General features: G+C 43.2%; 1 protein-coding gene across 2 annotated transcripts in view; it reads left to right on the top strand.

Annotated features, from left to right (window-relative positions):
* SPATA31F3 (SPATA31 subfamily F member 3) overlaps nucleotides 1–18,232 on the top strand; it is a 63,815-nt gene extending 45,583 nt beyond the window's left edge. The window contains exon 4 of one of the 2 annotated variants that reach the window (XR_009008629.1): nucleotides 18,150–18,232. Coding sequence is in view for 1 of the 2 variants with exons in the window: in XM_007196934.2 (XP_007196996.1) it covers nucleotides 1,290–1,750 (461 nt within the window). In the remaining variant the exon portion in view is untranslated. Of the gene's footprint in view, nucleotides 1–1,289; nucleotides 1,826–18,149 lie in introns of those variants that run through there. The other variant, XM_007196934.2, reaches the window with a different exon arrangement.
* The last annotated feature ends 1,042 nt before the right edge of the window (nucleotides 18,233–19,274 follow it).

Genomic DNA, 19,274 nt, shown 5'->3' with positions numbered 1-19,274 from the left:
CAATCACAAAGATGGTGCCTGGGCCTGTTGGGGGCCCAACAGAGCCTCTGGCTCAATCTCATCTAAGCAGCAGCGTATAAATCCTGGGCCAGCTTTCAAGATGACAGTGAGACTTGTATAGACAGTGCACAGGCATTCCGGACTGAAGTACAGCTGAATGGAGAAAGCACCTCTGGAGAGCCAGACAGATCCTGCTAGCCCCTGCTTGCTCAAGACACACATCTTGGCCAAACTAAATTTTTACCTGAAAAAGAAATTCCTAGCGATACATTTGGGAATTCTCATAAAGACAGGAGTCCAGGGAACAAACTGTGGCTGTCCCAAGGAATATCTGTGCCTAGGAGTCCCTTAGGAATCTAAACAACCAAAGGAAAATATTCTTCCAGGAACTCCCCATCCCGCCAGACCCCAAAACGGCCCACCTTAAAGAAGAGCTTGCAATTAAACTAAGGCAGTGCAGCAGAACCAAAAGCAAGCTAGTTCCAGAGCAGTCCTAATGGTTCTTCCCATGGGCCTTCAAGGTCTCACAGCCCAGTGGGGACATGACAGAGGCCCAGGTGTTTTGTGTTCAGCTGGAGGCCAGTGTGAACAACCCCTGCCTGGAAGATCCCTGAGCCCCAGGCCTCTGCAAAGGTGAGAATAACTCCCTGCACCAGCAGGGAGAACAGAGGACCCAGGGAAACTCAAAGCATCAGAGAATCACAGAGAAGGGGGTGCAGCGCCGAGTCTCTCTCCAACCAGAGAGAACATCTACCCTGCCAAGGTTCCAGTAGGGACACTTCTAAGTAGAACCCCCAGAGCCCCTGACTTCCCAAGTGTATCTCCAGGATCTTTCTCAGGTAAAATTTTAGTTTGGCCAGGATGGTTGCGTTGAGTGAGTAGGGACTAGCAAGGCTCTGTCTGGATCTTTAGAGCCACCATCTCCATCCTGTCAGCTTAGTGCCCCCTGTCAGTACCTTCACCAGCTTCTCCCTTTACCTTGAGTTCCTAGAGCATCCTCCAGGATTCCTTGGGACAAAGGGACCAGATAAGAATGGTCTGTAAGGCTGTTAGGGCAAGTTGAATGACCTGACCCAAACAAGGATTCCTGAGAATGCCAGATCTGGAGTGTTCAGCCCTTAAAGGGCCAGATCTTACAGGACCAACTTGCTGGCCCACATTTTGCAAGTCCAGCATTTAAAGGAGCCACATTTTTCAGATCCAAGCTTTGTAGGGCCACACTTTCTAGGGCCAAGAGCTGCAGGGTCTGGTAAAGACAGCCCATACTCACAAGAGCCCTACCCTTCCAGAAGCTGCAGAAGCTGGCTTGGGAAATAAGATGAAACACTTTACACACTGGATTAACCCCAAGGTGAAAGGTCAAGGGCATAAGGAATCCATTCTCCTCTCTAAGGATGAGAAGGTGGCCAAAACCAAGACAAAAAATGTTGAGAAGAGTCCACCTCCCACCAAATGCCCTGTGAAGGGAGCTCAGTCAGAGAAGGAGGAGGAAGGCATGGCCTTCTTTGATGCCCTCCAGTGCCTAGACAATGAGTTCCAGCGACACTCCCTTCAGTCCAGCCAATCCTGGTTCCTGCGCCTTTCCTGCAACAGCTCCAAGCACTGTCCTCAGCTGACTTGTGCCACTCAGCCAGAAAATCCATCCCATGTGTCAACTCTCACCTCAGCAGAAGGCACTTGTCTATACAAGGAGAATACCCAGTCCAGGATAAAGGAGTTCATAGGTTCCCAAACTTCTGCATCCTCCTGAAGAAGGCTGTCATCATCATTTCCATTAATATGCAGGTGAGGCAGGACCCTCTCCAAATATACTGTGTACCTCTAAGCAAAGAACCACCTGTTTGTGCCTCTTTGTTTTTAATGTGATATGTGATGGAGAGAGTAGAGGAGGTAGATTGTACTTCCCATATGGTATGGGAGCTTAAACCCATTTTACAAATGGGTCAGCATTCCACACAACTCTTTCAGCTCCACCCTGGACTGTGGATAAAGGGACTTGAGCAGAGAAGGAAGACCCTCATCTAAGGTGCATTGAAGGTAAAGATCAGGCTTGACTTCTGTCATGGCTTCCCGTGTTGTCTTTGGGCCCCAGAGGAGCAAAGTGTGCATGATGCAGTACAAGAAGTAGTAGCCAAGAATCCAGTGCACTTTTTGCCCACAGGCACAATTCATTGATAACTTTTATATATTCCCATGATCCGGAGGGAAGGTTTTTAGAGGAGTGTTACAGTGCTTCATTCTTGAGGAGGTGCTTTGTGTTTATCAAAGGCACATAGCTAATATGATAGATGTCAGAAGCAATTGATAGAATCTCCCCTCTCTGCACCCTGTTGTTATTGATTAGATTTTAAGGGGTAACCCATCTGGGAGCTTGCTGTAGCCCTGTTTGACCCCCACTGCCTTTCAGCTGCATGGAATAAATGCCTCCTAGAATGAAAATCAGTTGATGATAATGTCTCCAAAGAGTCACAATACAAATGACTTCGAGAGGCATCTTGCATTCAACAATTAAAATGTTTGAGTACTTACTGTGTGCCAGGAACTATGCCAGGCACAACAGTCACCTAGACACAGGCCTTGCCTCCATGGAGATCATTGTCTTAAGGGGTAGACCGTCTCACATGCCCAAATTGTCTAATCAAAAGTGTATATGGGGCTTCCCTGGTGGCGCAGTGGTTGGGAGTCTGCCTGCCAGTGCGGGGGACGCGGGTTCGAGCCCTGGTCTGGGAGGATCCCACATGCCGCGGAGTGGCTGGGCCCGTGAGCCGCAGCTGCTGGGCCTGCGCGTCTGGAGCCTGTGCCCCGCAGCGGGAGGGGCCGCGATAATGAGAGGCCCGCGCACCGCGATGAAGAGCGGTCCCCGCACCGCGATGAGGAGTGGCCCCCGCTTGCCGCAGCTGGAGAGGGCCCTCGCACGAACCGAGGATGCAACACAGTCAAAAAAATAAAATAAATAAATAAATAAAGTAGCTATAAAAAAAAAATTGGAGTCATCAAAATATTCTTTAAAAAAAAAAAAGTGTATATGCTCAGATGTCCAGTATTTGTTTCAAAAGTGAACTGATTCCCCAGACCACCACCACCACCCAATCACACATACCAAACCTGCTCCCACATCAGTTAATGGCACCTTTCTCTTGCCAGTTGTTCAGACCAAAAATACTGGTGTCAGCCATGACTTTTGCTTCTAACAGTCTGCTTCTGGTCTATCAGTAAATCCTGTTGTCTCTACCTTCAAAATTCAGAAAACGACCCTGTCTTGCCTCCTCTGCTGCTACGAATACTACAATAGTTTCATAATCTCCTGCTTCTTCCTGAGACCGTATCTCCAACAGTCTGTTCTCAACACAGAAGCCTTATAGTGCTCAGGGAGCGTCCTGGCTGGAGAGAGAGAGAAAGAGATGGAGAGATGGATGTATAATTGTGGGACCAGATAAGGTTACTAAAGGAATGAGTATCAATGTAGGAGAGATCTAAGGACTTGGCTCTGGGACATTCCAACGTTAAGAAATTGGGAAGAAAAAGAGGAACAAGTAAGCAGAGGAGGCTGAAAAGCAGGAGCCAGGGAGGAAGGAGGAAATCCAGAAGAGTGTGGCATACTGGCATATTGCAAGGAGAAAATGATCAATTGCATGAAAAGTTGTGAATTGGCCAAGTAAGATGAGGGTGTGGAGCTGACCACTAGATTTAGCAACACAGAGATCACTCATGGCCTTGAGAAGAACAGACTCGCGTGTGATGGAGTTGAAGTGGAGTGGATTCAAGAGAGAATGAGAGGAGAGCAATTGGTGATAGCAAGTGTGGTGATAGCAAGTGTAATCAATTCTTTCAAAGGAGGTTTGTTCCACAGAGGTGCAAAAAAATGGGGATAGAGCTGTAGGAGGAAGTGGAACCCAGAGAGGGTTTTTTTTTTTTTTTTTTAAAAAGATGAGAGGGCTTCCCTGGTGGGGCAGTGGTTGAGAATCTGCCTGCTGATGCAGGGGACACGGGTTCGAGGCCTGGTCTGGGAGGATCCCACATGCCGCGGAGCAACTAGGCCTGTGAGCCACAACTACTGAGCCTGCGCGTCTGGAGCCTGTGCTCTGCAACAGGAGAGGCTGCGATGGTGAAGAGGCCCGCGCACCGCGATGAAGAGGGGCCCCTGATTGCCGCAACTAGAGAAAGCCCTCGCACAGAAACGAAGTCCCAACACAGCCAAAAATAAATATAAAAATAAATAAATAAATAAAAGAGCCTTCCCTAAATTAAAAAAAAAAAAAAAGAAAGAAAAGCAGCTTCATTATTAAAAAAAAAAAAGATGAGAGACATAAGATGTTGGATGTTGACAGAAATGATGCAGTCGAGGAGGGGTAAACTGATGATGCAGGGAGAACTGCTGGAGCCATGTGGTGGTGTAGAGGTGAGGGGATGGGAGTGAATGTCCAAGTTCATGAGATGGCCTTGGAAAAAGCGCAGACACTTTGCTGGTGGTTAGTAGAAAGAAGGAAGCATTAATGAGGTAAGACTTTGTGTATTAGGAGAAGAAAGGTTGCTCTCACATGTAACAGAATTTGGGCAAAGACTCAAAAGGGTAAGTGAGGAGCTGGGAAGGTACCATGGCTGGGGGGTGGAAGGAGTGGTATGGAGAACCAAAGCTGAAGGCAGATGTAGAGGTAGATTCTGGAAGTTACCATGGCAAGTTTCTATTAGGGCCTAGGAGTTGGTGGCCAACTGAGGGCCCACGTGGGTATAAAAGGGTGGTTGAATGTGCTCTTGGAACACTGGATCAGCAAGAAAGATCACAGAGAAACTCTAGATGCACAGAACATGAGGAAGAGGATGGGACTAGGGACACAGAAAGGGGGCAGGTGTGGCATCCTAGTGTTCAGACACCAGGCATGTTTGGGGGTGGGAGCAGAGACTGGGACGCAGAAAGACAAAGAGGCTGCCCTGAGTGGATGGGAGGGAGCTCTGTTTTGGACACCTCATTTCTCTCAGAAGGTGGCACCTCTCCTCTGCATTCCCACCTTCTGACCTACCACAGAGGAGAGAGTAAGGGCAGGAAGCGCTGTGGCTTCCTCATGGTGTGGTATGGGGGACTGTGGGATGCCCCCGCCTCACTGTTTCCTAAGGAAACCCAGGATGGCTCAACATACCATCAAACCAGGAGGCGGGGGCAGGAATCTCTTCCTCTGATAGGACTCAGCACTTATCACAGTGTATCCACTGCTAGCAGGATGCAGAAAAGCTAGATGGGAAGAAGCATGAATGTGTCCCTCTGAATGGTTCTTTTTCTTTTTTTTTTTTTTTTTACGATTTCTGTTTATTTATTTTGGCTGTGTTGGGTCTTCGTTGCTGCGCGCGGGCTTTCTCTAGTTGCGGTGAGTGGGGGCTACTCTTTGTTGAGGTGCGTGGACTTCTCATTGCGGTGGCTTCTCTTGTTGCGGAGCACGGGCTCTAGGCACGCGGGCTCAGCAATTGTGGCTCACGGGCTTAGTTGCTCCGCAGCATGTGGGATCTTCCCGGACCAGGGCTTGAACCTGTGTCCCCTGCATTGGCAGGTGGATTCTTAACTACTACGCCACCAGGGAAGTCCCCGAATGGTGATTCTGTGCCTAAGGGTTGGGGGCCCAGCCCCTGTTGTGGCCCGCAGGGTGAGGGGGCACAAGGCCCAGGCCAGCTGAACCACACTCTTCAGTGTTTTCGCAAAACATCCCCAAAGATCATAGGAAGTCTTGTGACAGGCACATCGTCCCTGCCTGGTGGGAGTTGGGCTGAGAGCCATGCAGGAGGATGCCCAGGCAAAGGAATGTGACTCAGAAGGGTCACAGCAGCGTCAGGTGGGAAGCCAAGGTTAATGTGCACACATCCTGGCTTAAGTGGACCAGCCTTCGCATGGTCCCCCACAGGCTCCCACGTGCCTCAGCAGATTCCTGTTATGGAAATTTCAGACAACTGACCATCGTGATTGCTTGTCTTTTGTACCTGCTCACTCCACCCTAGCAGGAAGGTTGTTGCTGAGCTCAGGAGTGACTTGCTCAATCCTGTCATGCCAGCCTCTTGCCAGCAGGGGACTGGGACTCCCTGAGCATGAACTGAAATTCCCTGCCCTGCTCGAATTCCCAGCTTGCTGGAGATGCTCAGACTCAAGGGCTCAGTCAGTCTGTTGGTCCACTCAAATTCTAGTCCCTCTCCTCTGTGGGTCTTTTGAATAAAACATCCCTTGCCCCTAAATTCCCACATCCTCTGAATCATCCTCCTTCCACAGCCTCATCTCTATCCTTGACTAACTTTCCCACCGCCACCCTGTCCAGGCTGAATCCCTGGAAAGATGTTAATAATATATGAACATAGTAGTGGGAAAAAGCAAGTTACAAAAATATCCATGTTATAGTCTCATATAAAAAATATTAACAGACTTAAAAAAATTTTTTTTTATTGTGGTAAAAGTCACATATTGTAAAACATACTACTTTAACCATAGTTAACCGTACAGTTCAGTGGCACTAAGTACATTGACATTGTTGTGCAACTCTCACCATCATCCATCTCCTGAATTTTTCACCTTCCTAAACTGAAACTCTATCCCCATTAAACACTAACTCCCCATTCCCACTCCCCACCTCCACACCCCCAGCCCCTGGCATCTACCAATGTACTTTCTGACACTATGAATTTGACTATTCTAGGTACCTTGTATAAATGGAATCAAACGGTATTTGTCTGCACCTGATGTAAAAAATATTAATAGACTTTTAGAGAATGGTTTTAGGTTTGCAGAAATATTAAGCAGCATGTACAGAGTTCCCATATACTTCCTCATCCTTGGTGACATACACAGTTTTCCCTATTACTAACATCTTGCATTTAGTGTGGTACATTTGTTAAAATTGATAAGACAATACTGATAAATTATTATTAACTAACGTTCATAGTTTATGTTAGGGTTCACTATTTGTGTTATACATGGGTTTTATGACATATATCCACCATTACAGTATCAAAAGAGTTTCATTGCACTAAAAATCCCCTTTGTTCCACCTATTCATCCCTTTTTCCCTTCCCCCAAAGCCCTGGCAACCATTGATCTTTTTTTTTTTTAATTTTTACTTTATATTGGAGTATAGTTAACAATGTTGTGTTAGTTTCAGGTGTACAACAAAGTGATTCAGTTATACATGTATCTATTATTTTTCAAATTCTTCTCCCATTTGGGTTATTACAGAGTATTGAGCGGAGTTCCCTGTGCTATGCAGTAGGTCCTTGTTGGTTATCTATTTTAAATATAGTAGTATGTACATGTCAATCCCAAACTCCCAATCTATCCCTTCCCCCACCCACCCCGGTAACCATAAGTTTGTTTTCTAAGTCTGTGAGTCTGTTTCTGTTTTGTAAGTAAGTTCATTTGTGTAATTTTTTTTAAGATTCCACATATAAGCGATATCATGTGATATTTGTTTTTCTCTGTCTGACTTACTTCACTTAGTATGATAATCTCCAGCTCCGTCCATGTTGCTGCAAATGGCATTGTTTCATTCTTTTCAATGGCTGAGTAATATTCCATTGTATGTATTGGATTGGCCAAAAAGTTCATTCGGGTTTTTCCATAAGATGTTACGGAAAAACCTGAACGAACTTTTTGGCCAACCCAATATGTACCATATCTTCTGTATCCCTTCATCTGTCGATGGATATTTAGGGTGCTTCCATGTCTTAGCTATTGTAAACAGCACTGCAATGAACATTGGGGTGCATGTATCGTTTCAAATCCTGTTTTTCTCCAGATATATGCCCAGGAGTGGGATTGCTGGATGACATGGTAGCTCTATTTTTAGTCTCTTAAAGAACCTCCATACTGTTCTCCATAGTGGCTATACCAATTTACATTCCTACCAACAGTGTAGGAGGGTTCCCTTTTTCTCCACAGCCGCTCCAGCATTTATTGTTTGTAGGCTTTTTGATGATGGCCATTTTGACTGGTATGAGGTGGTATCTCGTAGTTTTGATTTCCATTTCTCTAATAATTAGTAATGTTGAGCATCTTTTCATGTGCCTCTTGGCCATCTGTATGTCTTCTTTGGAGAAATGTCTGTTGAGGTCTTCTACCCATTTTTTGATTGGGTTGTTTGTTTTTTTTGCTATTGAGCTGCATGAGCTGTTTGTAAATTTTGGAGATTAATCCCTTGTTGGTCGCATCATTTGCAAATATTATCCCCCATTCTGTGGGCTGTCTTTTCATTTTGTTTATGGTTTCTTTTGTTGTTCAAAAGCTTTTGAGTTTAATTAGGTCCCATTTGTTAATATTTGTCCTTCTGTGTCTGGCTTATTTCACTTAGCATAGTGTGATCAAGGTTCATCCATGTTGTAGCAAGTATCAGAATTCAATTACTTTTTAGGCTAAATAATAGTCTGTTGTATGTATATATTGCATTTTGTTTATCCTTTTATCCATTGATGGACACTTGTGTTGGTTCCACCTTTCGGCTGTTGCAAAAAATGCTGCTGTTGAACATTGGTGACCAGGTATCTGAGCCCCTGTTTTCAGTTCCTTTAGGTATATGCCTCGGAGTGGAATTGCTGGATCATATGGTAATTCTATGTTTAACTTTCAGAGGAACCGCTGCCAAATTATTTTCCACAGCAGCTGCACCATTTTACATTCCCAGCTGCAGTACACAGGGGTTCCAGATTTTCCACATCCTCACCAACAGTTATTTTCTGTTTTTGTTTTTTTTTGATAGTAGCCATCATCATGGGTTTGGAATGGTATCTCATTGTGGTTTGGATTTGCATTTCTCTAATGACTAATGATGTTGAGCATCTTTTCATGTGCTGAATATCTATTTGCATATCTTCTTTGGAGAATTGTCTATTCAAGTCCATTGCCCATTTTTGAATTTTTGTTTGTTGTTTGTTGACCACTGATATTTTTATTGTCTCCATAGTTTTGCCTTTTCCAGACATTATATAGTTGTAGTCATAGTATGTAGCCTTTTCATTTTGCTTCTTTCACTTAGCAATATGTATTTCCTCCACGTCTTAAATGGCTTGATAGCTCATTTCTTTTTAAGGCTGAGTAATATTTCATTGTATAGATTTACCACAGTTTGATTATCCATTCACTTATTGAAGGATATATTTGTTGCTTCTAAGTTTGTGTTGTAAAGCTGTTATATATATTTGTGTGTAGGTTTTTGTATGCACATAAGTTTTCAATTAATTTGGGTAAATAGCAAGAAACACAATTACTGGATCATATGGTAAGAGTATGTTTAGTTTTGCAAGAAACTGCCAAACTGTCTTCCAAACTGGCAGTACCATTTTGCATTCCTACCAGCAATGAACGAGAGTTCCTGTTGCTCTACATCCTCACCAGCATTTGGTGTTGTCAGTGTTCTGGAATTTGGATATTCTAATAGGTGTGTAGTGGTATCTCACAGCTGTTTTAATTTTCAGTTCTCTAATGACATATGATATTGAACATTTTTTGATATGCTTACTTGCCATCTGTGTATCTTCTTTGGTGAGGTGTTCAGGTCTTGCCTGTTTTAAAATTGGGTTGTTCATTTTCTTTTTAAAATTTATTTATTTTATTTATTTATTTTTGGCTGTATTGGGTCTTCGTTGCTGCATGTGGGCTTTCTCTAGTTGCAGCGAGCAGGGGCCACTCCTCGTTGTGGTGCGCAGGCTTCTCACTGTGGTGGCTTCTCTTGTTGCGGAGCACGGGCTCCAGGTGCACGGGCTTCAGTAGTTGCAGCACGCAGGCTCAGTAGTTGTGGCTTGCGGGCTCTAGAGCACAGGCTTAGCAGTTGCGGCGCACCGGCTTAGATGCTCCGCGGCATTTGGGATCTTCCCGGACCAGGGAAGTGTCCCCTGCATTGGCAGGCAGATTCTCAACCACTGCGCCACCAGGGAGGCCTGGGTTGTTCATTTTCTTATTGTTGAGTCTTAAGAGTTCTTTGTGTATTTTGGATACCAGTCCTTTACCAGATAATGTGTTTTGCAAAGATTTTCTCCAACTGTGACCTGTATTTTCATTCTGTTAACAGTGTCTTCTGGAGAGCAAATATTTTTAATTTTAATGAAGTCTAACTTAATTTTTTTTCATGGATTGTGCTTTTGGTGGTGTATCTAAAAAGTCACTACCAAACCCAAAGTCATATACATTTCCTCATAATCTCATTTTTTTTTTTTTTTAATGATATTCTTGTCTGCTTACATTCTTTTTATGTATGTATGTATGTATGTATGTATGTATGTATGTATGTATGGCTGTGTTGGGTCTTCGTTTCTGTGCGAGGGCTTTCTCTAGTTGTGGCAAGCGGGGGCCACTCTTCATCGCGGTGCGTGGGCCTCTCACTATCGCGGCCTCTCGTTGCCGCGCACAGGCTCCAGACGCGCAGGCTCAGTAATTGTGGCTCACGGGCCGAGTTGCTCCGCGGCATGTGGGATCCTCCCAGACCAGGGCTCGAACCCGCGTTCTCCGCACTGGCAGGCAGACTCTCAACCACTGCGCCACCAGGGAAGCCCAATAATCTCATTTTTGAAAGAACAAAATGTGTATATGTTTTTCATCTTTTTAGTAATTTGTACTTTCTAATTTTCCTACATTGCAAATTAATTATATACTTCATTATATAATTTTTTAAAATCCCAGGGTTGGCAACATAGTGGCTTCTTTTAGTTTCACATGTAACATTCTGTGACTCAGAAAACATAGCTTTTATTGCTCTGGGTTCAGTTTCCCTGTCTATCAATGAGTATTGGAACAGAGAGTCACTGAGTTCCCTTTCTGTCATAAACATCTAGAATGATCATGTTTATTTTGAAATTCTTTTAAAAGTCCACGGACCTAATTGCAGCATCTAGTCATGGGGTATCCAGCTACGGGGCAGGGGAGGACTCTGTGTGTATGTGTAAACATTTTTTAGACTATTCACCTAGGAATTTCTTGAAGTGAGAGGCTGGGCCTGTAGTCTGCAGACACTGCCCACATGCCTCATGCACGCTGGCTGTGAAAGCCCCCACCTTACAGCGAGAGGAACAGGCACAACACACCAAGAAAGAGAATGCAAAACTAACACCCAGCCCTTCACTGCAAACCTTCCTCAGGATCCATTACTATTTCCAAGGTCACAGTGTTTTCCTCAGAAACCTTCTGAGGTATATTTTTCACTTTTTTTTGACTGCGACCCATAGTAAGAAATGTAGTTTATGATGTGATCCTGTACACACATAGTTATAAACACATGTTCATAGATCTATCACTGATGCCAAATTTTATGAAACAATCCTAATTTTACTGCACATGATTCTCCCTGATATTTTCTATCCTCTCTAACCTAGTTCATTAAAACAATCCTGATAGTGACTCTCTAAAATGATTTCATGACTTCCTCATGGGTCTGGACTTTCAATTTGAAAAACATAGCCTTAGGATCATTATATATTTTTGACTAGTGAACTACGCTTTTGTCTTTTGATTTAAACATGGTTACGTCTAAAAGACAAGGGCAACATTGTGGGGTATAAGGTAAGCTTTCCCCTTGACTGGAGTGATGCAAGAACAGAATTCTCAAGCTTGTCTTTAGAGTCTGTGTGACTAGAAGGTCTAGCAGATCTGAACTGATACTGATATACCTTTGACTGAAGAAAACTACTGTATACGAGAGGCTGATCCTGTGACCTGTGGACATATGTAAAGGAATACTTATTGGAGCATAGTTTATGGTGATTTAAAGGTAGAAACAACCTCAACAGGAATAGGAAGTGTAGAGCTAAGCTTATTAAATGGTGAACTGGCTGGATCCTAGGCAGGTGGGAAGTGTATGTAAGAAACTCCAAGAGTGGGGGGAAGAGAGGGGAAAATGAGTGGACTGAAAAAGCATATCCATTATAATATACATATTTATGTTTGGAAAACAAATATTAAAAAGCTATTACCTGCTTTTTTCTTTTTTCTTTTCTTTTTTTTTTTTGGTAACAGACTACAAAACAGCAAATGTTTACAGTATCTTCTTGGTATTTGGAGATACACAGAATGTACTAGCTCTCTAAATAGTTTGGGAAAGCCCCTTCCCAGAGTTATATCAAAAGTTTTAGGGAGCAGCCAAAAGATTTTTATGTTGAAAAACTGAGAAACACTGTTCAAAGACCTGGAATAAACATACTTGGAAAATTAATTTTTTAAGAATGAGTCCTTAGAGGAAAATCAATAAAATATGCATTTGGTCCTTATTGACTTTTTCAGGCAAGACAGTAAGAGTTATTGAACAGCATCCAACTGATTAGGAGGGTTACTCTATAAGTGAACTGACTCATTAATAGTGTATCAGCAAACTAACCACAGGCATCCCCTAATACACCGCAGTCTTGCTACAACAGTTATTCTCTAAGGATAACAAGAATCACTATTAAGCTACTCAATTGTTAATTGGTGGCTTCAGGAGTCTGTCTTTAGAGGAATTTCAGTGAACTAAAGCTGACATCCACTAGTAAAATAAACTACCCTCACACACACACACACCCCAAAAAAACACCCCAACACTTTCCAGCCATGACCACAGGCTCTAAGAATACTTCTGTTCCTTTTACTTAAGATGACTCCATTTTCTTGGCCAATTTTTTTTCCCTCTAAAGGCAGAAAATGTAAAATAGAACCTTAAAAAGAGTACATCAAAATCCAAATAAGAATCCCAAGTCATTTTAAATTGATGTGGCTTTGATTTTGAGAGTAAACTGTGAGGGCACAACAGAATTAGGCTTAATGAATGAGGCCAAAGACTTTAGTGGTTAATGGAGGAGACAAACCTATGTACAAAAGACACCTTGATTAAGGCGTGTGTTCCCAGATATCAGTGAGCATGGAGTGTTTGAGAAATTGACAGAATCAGTCTAATTTCCAGAGAAAAAAGTGGTAGTGGTAACGGGTAAAAACAAGTGTCTGGGAAGTCTGAGCTAGTTTAATGAGGCACAAAAAGGAAATAAAAGGTTTAAAGACTGGGAGAGAAGATATCAAACTGTCTTTGTTCACAGATGACATGGTTGTCTATGTAGAAAATCCAAAACGACTGACAAACTGGAACCAATAAGTGATTATAGGGCTTCCCTGGTGGTGCAGTGGTTGAGGGTCTGCCTGCTAATGCAGGGGACGCGGGTTCGGGCCCTGGTCTGGGAGGATCCCACATGCCACGGAGCAGCTGGGCCCGTGAGCCACAATTGCTGAGCCTGCGCGTCTGGAGCCTGTGCCCCGCGACGGGAGGGGCCGCGATAGAGAAAGGCCCGCGCACCGCGATGAAGAGCGGTCCCCGCACCGCGATGAGGAGTGGCCCCCGCTTGCCGCAACTGGAGAAAGCCCTCGCACGAACCGAGGACCCAACACAGCCATAAATAAATAGATAAATAAATAAATAAATAAATAAATAAATAAGAAAATCCTTTAAAAAAAAAAAATAAGTGATTATAGCAAGATTGCAGGATATAAGGTTAATGTACAAAAGTTCATTGCTTTCCTGTATACCAGTAATGAACAAGTGGAATTTGAAATTAGAAACTCATTCCCATTTACATTAGCACCTCCCAAAATTACTTAGATATAAATCTAACAAAATATGTATAAGATATATATGAGGAAAATGACAAAACTCTGATGAATGATACCAAAGAAAAACCTAATAAATGGAGAGATATTCCATATTCAAGGAAAGGAAGACTCAGTATATCAAGATGTCAGTTCTTGCCAGTTCTATAGATTCAATGCAGTCCCAATCAAAATCCCAGCAGGTTATTTGGTAGAGATCAAGAAACTGATTCTAAAGTTTATATGGAGAAACAGAAGACCTAGAATAGCTAACTCAATTTTGAAGGAGAACAAAGTCAGAGAGGCAAAAAGTGGGACAAAAGGTATAATAGGGCCATCTATCTGGCTGTTATGACCTAAAGGAAATCAGATGACTGGCTGTCTAGATGTGTTTGTAAGGTAGTAAGATATATGTGGCAACTTGGGCTGTGTGTCTGTGTATGTAAAAAATATATATTCTCTGCAGAGAACTTGCTTATTTATAAGGGCAAATTGCGGGAGAGGGGGCGGTACTCTGCAGCAGGAAAGGGAAAGAGGGAATCAGAATGCAGTTTAGGAATAGCTCTCTGTAAGGAAAAATTGCTGAGAAAGTCTGAGGAGCAGCCTCCTAATCAGCAGCAACCAAAGGTGTCTCATCCTGCTATGTTAAATGCAGTTGTAAAAGATGAGCTTTTGCTTTCATTTGATTCTTGACATGAGAGTGACAACTGTTTGGAAAAGACTCAAAAGTAAGTAACAGTGATCTCCTGAAAAATGAGAAGCCTTCATTAGGCAAAAACAAAGCAAAAGAAACCTCTGAAAGGGAATATGGGTGGAAGCAACTGAAGAGTGTTCCAAAGGTGGGAAAAGAAGCCCTAACTTTTCATTGAGGTCAGGAGGGAGGAAAGCAAATCTAGACAGCTGTCACTGCCTTCTACAGAGCACGTGTTCTGTATACCTTTGTTGAATGAATGCTGCATCAGTGACTCGGCAACAGAAAGGTTTGAGATCATGGCATCAGTGCCTTTTCTTTTCCTCAAAAATGGACCAGAAGGACTGATCAGACCAAGTCTTCAAAACTCACTTCTAGAAAGTACACAGTCACCAGCTCATCACAGCCACTTTGCTTCCCCAGAGGTAGAGCCTGGATGGTGAGTCAGGCTAGCAGAGAAGGGGCAACACATACAGTAGCTACAGGTGATTTCTCTCACCACAGGGGAGAGCTACAAAATTCTGGAATTTAGCCAGTTACCACAAACCACAATGATAGGAAAAGACCAAAATTACCAAAGTCAAAAGTTTCCTGCATTTATCCTAAGTTCTGGGCATTGTGGCCTGGCCCCCAGGAGGGCAGCTTCCCTAAAGGCATGTGCAGGAAGCTTAAAAAAATGCATCTCCTCTGTCCTGGGTTTGAGCTGGGGAAATTTAGCATGAGCATCATCTGCACATAAGGGTGAAAAATTTCAAGGTGGTTGATAATTGGCTCCTGGAAGCATGTGCCTGAAAGATTGTGTGAGAGCCTCAGGGAAAGCCACATACCTAACACAGAGAGTGGAAAACCAGCAGAATTAGGATCTGTAAGAAATGCAGAATGCACATACCAACACCACTGCACGTCTGGGTGTTATCAACCCAGAGGAGACTCTAAGCAAAACCAAAAGAACAAAAGTCTTTTTAACCCCTCGATGAGACTCCAGCTTTTTGAGGAAATACAAGCCTTAAGTGATCTGCCTATTCTCTAGTGACTGACTGTTGTTTGAGGAATCAAGTGCCTCACCACAGTGCTTTTGGAGCCTATTTCTAGCCAGAGTCATTTGGCAGTAGCCGATATGCTCCTTTTAGTTTCCACCTCTGTAGGTACTGTGTCTCTCCATTCACTCCTGTTTATATAGTACAGCAGAACTGGCTTCAGTCAGCCCAGGAAAACACGGCCACCCTAAATTAGCTGAATTATTTTGGGGTTTCCAAGGACTGAAACTGAGTCTTCCTGGACTCAGCTCAAGAGAATGAGGTGTGAGGGAGGTGCTGCTGTTGTTTAATATTTACTGAAAGTCCGAAAGCTCTAATAAACATGAGGACAAAATTATGGCATGATCTTTAGCCCCAGGAGGCCTGGGAGGAGTCGTCATGAAAAGCTGTAGGGCTGGCTTCCCACCAAAGCAGAGCAACAGTTAAGGAACATCACACTATCGATGACTGACTGCTATGATTGCACTTAGCAAGCAGAACTTTTCAGCAAGATGGAGAGACACTCCTTGTTCTCTGGTCTGGTCCCCTGAAGCACAGATTCAGCCCCATTTAAGGCACTCATTACACCCCGTTTATCACCATTCACTAGTTTGTTGGTTCTACAGATACTTGCTGAGTGCAGACTAGTATGTGACGGGCACAGATTAGCCTCTCAATAAATGTTGGTAAAAGGAATAAATGCAACCTCACTCAGCCTGTAGAATGCAGTGTGAGTATGTGTGTGTAGGGGGCATAAGTGGAGGGTTTTTTAAAAAAGGTATTGTTGCATAAGTTAAATCTTAAAAGTCAATAAGAGTTCCTACAATGTATAAAGGAAGAGTTATTCCAGAAGGAGGTAAAAGCACAGACAAAGGCAGGCACATAGATCTACAGAGACCCTATTGTGACTCAGAATGAAATCAGACTGCTGGGTAGGAATAGGCAAGGAAACCTCGTTCCACATAGAATTATCAGCCCAAAGAATTGATTGGAAATAATATGCTTAAAGTGAGTAGAAGGAAATATGTCCTTGGATTTCAAGAATTAAAAATAAACTGACCCGGACCTCGCGAAGGACGGCGGGAGCGCCAGAGGTATGGTGTCGCCGGCGCCGTCCTGGAGCCGTCTGGACCGAAGGCAAGAACGCGACGTGCGCGAGCTCGTCCGCCTTGTGGCCGGCGTCCAGGACGAGGCGGACCCCAACTTCCGGCTCGCCTTGCACTTCGGCTGGTCCAACTTCAGATTTCATCATTTCTTAGATGTCAACAGCCACAAAGTAGCAAAGACAATAGAAAGGATTTATGAAAAATTCATCATTCATTCTGATCTCAGCAAAGCTGCTAGTTGGAAGAGATTAACTGAGGAATTTCTAAATGCATCACTTCCAAGCATAAAGGAAATCAAGTACTGTCCACTGACTAGAACCAGAATCTCCTGGAAATTGACTTGTGTTGCCATCAAATCCCGTGTCTCTCAAGCTTGTGATGAAAGAAGTATGTTCTTGTTTAATCATCTTAGCCCCAACCTACTGTGGAAATTGAGATCAGAGATTGGCAGAAATAATAGCACTATCTTGCTATCCTTAAACTTTTAAATGACTTCTCTGCACTTGGCAATAATAATTATCCATATATTGCTCACTAGATGCCAGGTGCTGTTCTAAGGACTTCCATATTCCATCACAGGTCCCCAAGACCACCCTTAGGCTCAGTGATTCACTGGAAGGATTCACAGAACTCCAAAAAAGAAAAAATTGCTATCCTTACTGCTATGGTTTATTACAGTGAAAGGATACAGATTTAAAATGAGCAAAGGGAAAAGGCATGGGGTGAAGTCCAGGAGAAACCAGGCACAAGCTTCCAGATGTTCCTTCCCAGCGAAGTTGCATGGGAATACACTTAACTCTCCCAGTGACAAAATGTTGCAAACCAGGGAAACTCTCCTGAGTCTTGGTGTCCAGGGTTTTCTTGGGGGTCAGTCACATGGATATGCAATGCCCATGTGGCTGATCTTAGCTACTCAATCTCCAGCACTCCCAGAGGTCAAACCAAGGACTTCAGGCCTACAGAATCATTCACTGTAAGTCACATTGTTAGCATAAACTGTCTGGTCAGGCTGATACAGTGTGGCCCAAAGAATGGCATACAAATATACTGTACTAGCAGGATATTCCAAGGGCTCAGAGGATATCTCAGGAGCCAGTCAAGGGCCAGTCCTGAAGATCTCTGAGATGTTCAGGGTTTGGGCATCCCAGGCTTCCTGAATTAACCCTTTAGTGCATACACATATTAACTCACTTAATCTTCACAATAACCTCTGTGGAGTATTCTGTTACTGATAGGCTTTCCCTTTGTCTGCACTGAGTTGGTGGCCTAAGAAAGAAAGATTTAGGTAATTTTTAAAACTGTCCATAAATTCAAGGAAAGACTATAAAGGTATTTCTGGAAGAGAGAACTGCAGTCGTATGAACCCATGCCCTAAGGATTAGAAATACACTTCTGTGTATTGTTTCTGCAAGGATCATTTTGAAAGAGATCATTTTCAAATCTTTTTTTATATCTCTTCTTGATTCATTTTGTATAGCTTTCTGGGTAGACTATAGAACTTAATAATTTAGGCACTATGACACCATAATATTAATAATAAACATAATGGCAAGCATTTTTAGAGCATTTACTACATGCCAGGCACTGTTAGTCCAATAAAGACCATCTTCAGTACATACTGCTACTATCATTTTGCCAGGCAAATGCCCTAATCTCAGTTTCATCTGTACCAATGAAAATACCTATGTGGTGCAGAATAATTAAATGAAACAGTGAGTGTCACTTTTGATTCCTACTTTGACCTTTTTGTTGCCATCTTTGGTTGTTTTTCTCTACAGCCCCAGTCGCAGGGCTCACTGAACACAGTGGAACCACGTACCCTAGTTCTTCAGTGGCATATCCTACGTCCTGTACCTGCCCTTCCCCTTGTGCCTGAGCAATCTCGTCATTTAATATTAAATTCAAATATTGTCTATACATACTATGCATTTAACTTGTTTATTATATTTGTTATTGTTTATTTCCTATCTCCCCTTTACCATAGGAGTTTTACAGGTGTAGGCTCTGCTCCTGATTTGTTCTCAGGCACCTAGAACAGAGTAGACAATAGATATTTGTTGAGGAAATAAATTCGTGTATTCCTTTCTGCCTGGCCGTCCCTCTCTGTCCTTGGCTTCTGCCCCACTTACACAGGCAAAGTTGGTTGGTTGCCCTTTTCTCCTTTGCTGTGGCGTCCTTGACACATCTGTTGTAGTACAGCAGTAACTTCACATTTTTTTCAGCTTTATTGATATATAACTTACCATAAAATTCCTCCATTCTGAGTGTACAGTTCACTGATTTTTAGTAGATATGTAGTTACGCAACCGCAGTCCAGTTTTAAAACATTTCCGTCACCCCAGAAGTTCTCCTCAAGCCCAGTTTTTTTGCAATCAATGCCTGCTCCCACCCCAACCCCAGACAACTACTGATCTACTTACTGTATGTATAAATTTGCCTTTTTGGACATTTCATATAAATGAGATTATACAATAAAAATAAATAAATAAATAAACTGACCGAGAGAACTGCATTTTCTGAGGCCAGTGTGGTGGGCAGCCTCTGAGATGACTCCCACTGAGCTCTGCCTCCTGATACTCATGGCATTGTATAACCTCCTCCTCTTCAGTACCTTGCTTTTGGCCAATAGATTATGGCAACACTGAGGGGTATCACCTTCCATGATTGGGTTACTTCTATCTTGTTAGCCAACTCTCTATTGCCTTCTTGGTGTGCATGCTTTTATGAAGTAAGCTGCCATGTTGGAGAGGCCCACATGGCAAGGCACTGAGGGTGGCTTGTGACAAACAACCAGTGAGGAAAAGAAGCTCTCAGTCCAGAAGAGTCTGAGGAACTGAATTATGCCAACAACCACTGAGTGAACTTGGAAGCAGATCCCCACTTGAAACTTTGGATGAGATTGC

This window comes from Balaenoptera acutorostrata, chromosome 6 (assembly GCF_949987535.1).
Source record: "Balaenoptera acutorostrata chromosome 6, mBalAcu1.1, whole genome shotgun sequence".
In the NCBI taxonomy this organism is placed as follows: domain Eukaryota; kingdom Metazoa; phylum Chordata; class Mammalia; order Artiodactyla; family Balaenopteridae; genus Balaenoptera; species Balaenoptera acutorostrata.
The sequence above is the reverse complement of the archived record's forward strand: the minus strand, read 5'-3'. Positions and strand labels throughout refer to the sequence as shown.